This window comes from Phragmites australis, chromosome 1 (genome assembly GCF_958298935.1).
Source record: "Phragmites australis chromosome 1, lpPhrAust1.1, whole genome shotgun sequence".
In the NCBI taxonomy this organism is placed as follows: Eukaryota; Viridiplantae; Streptophyta; class Magnoliopsida; order Poales; family Poaceae; genus Phragmites; species Phragmites australis.
In genome coordinates, this window is record NC_084921.1 from 5,494,658 (window position 1) to 5,501,039 (window position 6,382).

The 6,382-nt window shown below is 41.3% G+C and overlaps 1 protein-coding gene across 1 annotated transcript; it reads right to left on the reverse strand.

The window, feature by feature from the left end:
• Window positions 1–458: 458 nt before the first annotated feature.
• Window positions 459–6,162, reverse strand: LOC133888170 (importin subunit alpha-2-like). The gene is made up of 11 exons (XM_062328348.1): window positions 5,975–6,162; window positions 4,943–5,165; window positions 4,281–4,431; window positions 3,977–4,079; window positions 3,612–3,796; window positions 2,866–2,945; window positions 2,236–2,386; window positions 1,701–1,782; window positions 1,506–1,564; window positions 1,100–1,405; window positions 459–1,025 (listed from the first exon to the last, which is right to left on the reverse strand). The coding sequence occupies exons 1-11, from the start codon at window positions 6,054–6,056 to the stop codon at window positions 864–866; spliced, it is 1,584 nt and encodes a 527-aa protein (XP_062184332.1). The 5' UTR covers window positions 6,057–6,162; the 3' UTR covers window positions 459–863.
• Window positions 6,163–6,382: the final 220 nt, after the last annotated feature.

Genomic DNA, 6,382 nt, shown 5'->3' on the forward strand with positions numbered 1-6,382 from the left:
TGGAGTCAAGTCACGGTGGCTTCACTTGTCATCTTGAGTGTGGCGGCGGTCAGGAGCGGAGGTGGAGGCAGATTTCGCCGAATGGGAAGCCACGGTCTCGCCGCCGGCTAGGGACGTGCTCGACGAAATGCGCGCAAGAGAGAGGAAGACGAGTGCCGCCGCCTCTTAGCGTGTCATTCGCTTTGTTCTAGTTCAGCTTAACACTCAAGATGACAAGTGACTTTCTCGCTAGAAAAAGTGTTCTGCTACAGTAACTATGGTGATAGCTCTTAGAAATCATACGATCACTTATTTAATAGAAAGTTTTATTAACTCTTATTGTTACATCAATATGATATAATAGTACAAGAATTTATCCTCCATTTCTGCATAACAAATATGCACACAGCTAGCAAAACAAGAAGACCCTAAGAACAAAATAAGTAGACTCCACAGCTTGGAGGCAGGGCTCCCCAGCAGAAGTAATCATACGACCACTTACAACAAACGTTTAAACGGTTGATAATTACAATTGTGGCATACACACACACACGCACCCGTACAACTAGCTATCGCACCAATTTGTTCAAATTTCAAATTACTTTGGCAAAATGGCCGCACGACGCCGCCCAAGGGAAACAGGCAGTTCTCTTATTATACAACATGTCAAAGCTTATCAACAGTTACCTTGTACTATCCATAGGTCAGTCATTTTACACATTCACATTCCAAGTACAGCATCCGATACGTCGTTATCAAGGGCTAGATTACATGGCAACCATGCTGATTTTACACGTCCTTCTGTCCAAGGATTGTGAAATTTGTTCCACATTTTGAACCCATGAACAGAAAGTTCGCCCAGATGTAGGAATGGCAGGAGGAACTCACTCGAGGCCATAGTCTTCGCCAAAGTATTTGTCAACCAGCCCATTGGCCATATTCCTCATCAGCTCGTTCTCATGGAACTGAAACCTCTCCATAGCCTCGATGCCATCCTCCATCTCCACAAGCTTTGGGCCTTGACCGTTGGGGAATCCCCTCATCACCTGCGAAATGTATCCAGTAAGTGCAAGTCAACGGAAGACATAGCTAAAAGCGTTAAGATTTCAGATTCCCTCACCAGTTCCAGGAACTGAAGCCCAAGTCTTGCACTCTCTATATCAGCAGATCTGACCAAATTTACAAATCCTGGAAGGGCTCCGCCATTTATGACAGCTACTAGATGTTCCACAATAATGTTTGGGGGATCAGCACTTCCTGCTGGGACAACACACAGATTGCCCAGGGTGTATGCTGCTTCTCTACGAATGTCAAATTGTGCAGTCGTAAGGAGGTGTATCAGCAAAGGCGTTGCTTCACTGGCAAAAATCAATTTCTTGTGCTCCAAACTGCCTGCTGCTATATTTGACATTGCCCATGCTGCTTCCTATGCAAGCAGTCCACAAAAATTCATTAAGACAATTCAAGGAATCTTACATGTTTTCAAAGTCCAAAAAGTAAATTTAAACCAGGAAAGGAAATCAAACCTTTTTTAGAACCCTATTGTCACTCTTTGAACACTTTATAAGACTTGATAAGGCTTGATCTGAGAAAAATATTTAGTTAGTACTTAGTACTTGGAAAACTAACGTGCACTATCAAAAGATAAGAACTGCTAACTGATGACAAATATCATCACAAATGAAATATAGCAATCTAGCTGAAAAGGATTAGGAGCTAACCTGTGATACTGTTTCCAACCATTAGAACAGAATCAACCATGTATCCATCACCAGCTACTAGATTTCCCAAACCACGAAGTACCTAATTTGAAATAGGACATCAATCTGTTCTGTGAAATTACATGCACTGGATACATTTTTACCACTAGCTGCATGATTCTACAATAAATTAAAAGGGAAAATTACCCTCAAGGCCTCAACTATACAATATACATTAACTGCAATTCTGTAAGTCTGCATGTCACCATCAGCATCTTTATTAAACACATCCTAACAAACAGATGGCACTCTATAGAAAACAGATTAGGTTTGCTGGGCATTGGGCACTAGTTAACCCTTGTTTGGATGAGGGGGATTGTTCCAGGAAGGCAGGAATAATTAGGATTTAGTTCAGATTTAATCCAAATCCACCTATTCAGACATGCCCAAAGGCCTTAAAAATACACAATGTCCAACTATTGGTTTTTCATTCCAGGGAAAGCACCATATTGTGAATAAGAAAAAGGAACAATATGCGATACAGAAAAAATGGTACCGGAATGAGCAACTGCAAGTTCTCAGATGCTAGGAGGCGTCCAATCAGCAACTGTGGCACAGAACTTTTCACTATTAGGCTGATAGCTTTTTCTGAAAGTGCTGAAAGATAGACCACTACCCAAGCCACCTCAGTTGCTAGCTCGTCATCCCTGAAGGATCCAAAACCAATTCATCAGTAGCAGTAATGGGCAAAGCAATTTCATATATTTTAGTCAGTGGTTGTTCGCCATGAAATTTCTACATTTCAGAAAGCTCAAACATAATACAAGGAGTAAATCAAGTGCACGGAGAATATTGTACCAAGTGGCCAACAGATACAATATGACACAGGATTCATACTAACGTAAAGATTTTTAAAAAAGCAAGTACCACTGCTACAATATGACCAAGTGGAAGGATGATAGCAGATCACAAGCCAGTGAATCTAAATGAAAATCCCCCTACTAAAGCTAAAAATGTTCTGTATGGAACCGTAAGAACAAGGAATATAACTGGTCCTTTTTATAGTGATTAAGAAACTAACATCAGAACAACCATATCTCTACTAGACTTTTAGAAACTCCATTAATTGAAGAGTAGAACAATACATAGAACACAAATATAAAGATGTCCATAAGGTGACACATACGCTTTCTCCAAGTTCCATATGATTGTATTTAGCACACCGTCAATGCTGATAAGCTCATTCGCAGCCTTGGGATCAGGCCCCTGTGTTATAAGAGAAACAAATATTTTAGTAAAATGATGTTTGGTCAGTAGCAACATGCGTATATGCCAAGCCGATTAAGCGCTATTTAGCATGGCTTCATTTTTCCAGATTCTGGACAAATCCTGGAATCCACAGAGACGCTGGTAACCAACTGGTTACCTTGTGTTTTCCGTGAGGCATTTTTTATTTTCTTTTGTCTTTGTATTTTCTCAGCTTGTGATGATCGCTCAACCTTCAACAGAATTAGTTCTTGAATTATTTTGAAATAGCATCTAAAATCACCAAAATCAGCCAGTATTACAAATCCTGGGACCCCTGAGGATATTTTATAACCAGACGGTTACCGCCAGGATCTGGAAACCTGCTGTCTGGAGGGATCTAGCTTCTAGGAATCACATAAGCTAGGCTTTTCAAAAAATGTTTTGGAAACAGGCTTAAGCTTCTCAATACAAATAAAGCTTGAACTTTCGTTAAGGGGAAATACAGCTCAAACTTATAAAAGAAACCACTGCAATAGCACTCTTCTTCGAAGGGCTTAAGCTTATTTCAATTTTAAGCCTACACTTAAGCCCACCAAATTCCTAAATAGGCTCTTCGTAAACGGATGTGTGACATAAAAAAAGGCAAGACATACAATAAGAGAAAATGGAGTTCATCAATACAACCTTGATAAGATTTGACAATGCCCAAGCAGCAGTTCTTGCTGTAGAACCCTTGTTTGACAGCATTAAACGGACAAGAGGCCACAATGCACCTTGAGCGAGTAATTTGTTTCTCAGGTCTGCTCCTTCACCAGCAACATTACCAACGGCCCATGCACATTGCTCCGTGACAAGTGTGGAGCTCTTCTCTAGCGAACATACGTAGATTACAATTTTTAGTAGAAGTATATAAACAACCGAGGAAAGTCAACCTAGTTGTCATTCTTGAGAATCATATATTATAACGGATTAGAGGAAAATATGAAATCCTACTTGGAATGAAAAATAAACATTAGTTACATTTAACCAACAAAAGAGAGAAAACTAACCACCAAGGTGAGCAATGAGCAATGGTAGGGCAGGCAGTAAGGATTTAGTTTCTTCTGGTTCCCCCGCTGCTATGTTTGTAAGGCACCAAGCTGCCTCTAGCAACTGCAATACAAACACGCATGATCTTGATAAGGAGAAAAAGTAAAATGAGTATAGTAATACAAGTTCCATGTGAACGATCAATATCTGACATTATAACAGTAAACAGATAACCCACGAGTTATTTTGAAGGTAAAATAGAAAGCTTTACTCAGTTTTATTGTGCTAATACAACTATGGAACAATAAGTGGGGCACGCTTAACCTGTTCATCTGGTGATCCAAAGGACAGAGACTGCACTAGAAGAGGGACTGCTCCAGCTTTAATTGCTGCTTCAACAGGAGGTACTTCAGACTGTGACAACAAACGCCTTAAAGCACGAAGCACTTCCGTCTTCTTCTGAGCCCTTTTCCCCCTAAGAGAACCCATAAGCAAGTACACTTCAGAATCTGAGTACTAATAATATGAGCTTTCATATTTGTCATGGTTAAAACTCAGGAGCATTTCAAGCAAGCCTTTTAGTCCTTACAACTTATCAATGCCTATATTCCAAGTAGAAAATTAATAGAAATCAAGAAAAATAAAAACAAGATGCCTAACAAACTAAGGTGCCATTTGGTCCATGTCAGTAAATCATAACAATGGCAGCCAAGGGTTATGGAATCCAACAGAACGTGATGTTTAAGGGCATATGCAAATTATTCTTCACATGCACCATAACCAAACATTATGTGATGAACTCTGATCTCCTGTAAACAGAACGCAAGAAGATATCTCAAACAAACAATAAGAATAATTTAAGGCACTGCCTTTCATTTGATTGCAAAAAGGAGACTAGTATGTAATATTCAAGCTATCAAATAATTTATCCAGAACAAGGGTTATCTCTATTAACACACAAGGAAATTTCAGTAGCGGACACATACTGGCTTGACAAAGCAGATCTCAATTCTTCAACAGCTTGAGCCGTTCTTGCCTCAAGACCTGCTTTCTCCTCATCAATAACCATATCACCTTCTTCCACTGCAGCCTCATCACTGCCAGAAAGAGGAGCTCGACATACACGCTTTGCACGCATCAAGGCTTCCCTTCTTTCCTTCCCAATTGCTACAGCTTGGTCCCGCCTCCGGCTAGCTGCTGTATTATGCACTGCAACCAGATATCCAACCAATAAAAGGCTTATAGGCTATAATGACTAGCGCCATAGCCGCATGCTCCAAAACAAGTATGATGCACAAAAATACATGTTTTTCTACATATGCTGTGACGAGTCCTTTTTTCTCACAAATGATTCGTTTAGGATGGCACAGTTGTTAACCTAGTAACCTACTATATCATGCTTTTGCTCATCATAAAACAAAATGCTACTGTAGGTTGGTTAATCACGTATGAATTGCAGTTTTAAACTTAAAGAATTACAAAACTGATGAGAGTGCCGAGCGATGTCAAGTGGCAACAGGCATGACGTCAAAATGGAACTGGAGTAACAGCTCACCCTACTAACTAGAAATATAAGCTTATAATCCTTTTAGCCAAGCACTGAGCAGCTAGGTACCTTAAGCATAAGTGAATTTCAACTTACAGGAGGTAGCCACGCCCTAATTTTCAGCCACACATGTCGAATTGTTGGTCAAGCCAATTCGCCAGGTTTCAGTCACTACAGAAAAAGCACTCAAGTGGTTCCATACCTTGATTACCTACTAAAGTTGCTACGCAAGTAGGCATAATAAGGGGCACTCCCCGGTTACGGTTCAACCTTCTAATCAGCTCTGCCTAAACACTTATCGAACCTTGGTCGAGAGGTGGTTCATCTCGAAGAAGGCCAGGCCACAGCAGTTTGCGCTCGTTGTTCAAGGGGGGCGGTTAGGGCTTCTTCCACGGCCGTGCGCGACGAGTGGTCGACGGAATGACAAAGCCACACCAGCGAGAAGAGACACGAGGGAAGCACGAGGGTGCACCTGAGGACTTGATGGCGTCGCGGTGGTGGTTCTGGGTCGGAGAAGAAGAGGACGGCGAGGCGGAGGCGCTGCCGTCGGCCATCTCTTGGCTTCGGCGGCGGAGCTCCACGGCTGCGTCTGCGAGTTCTTTTTCCCCACTTCTCTCTCCGTAGGCTGTGACCTGCAATGAAGGCTGGTGATGGAATAAAACGGGCCGGGAGGAGAATTTTCAGAATTCAACATCCTATTCGCGTGTCTCTCCGGATTTAACATCCAATTCACATGCTTTTTAAAATATAACATAAGACATACGATTTTTTTCAAATGTGACTCTCTCTCTCTTTTTCTTAATTTTATTTTTCTTTTCACCGGACCAGAGCAAACTACCCCCTGGCTGTTTGGGACTCCATCTCGATCTCCAATTGAATA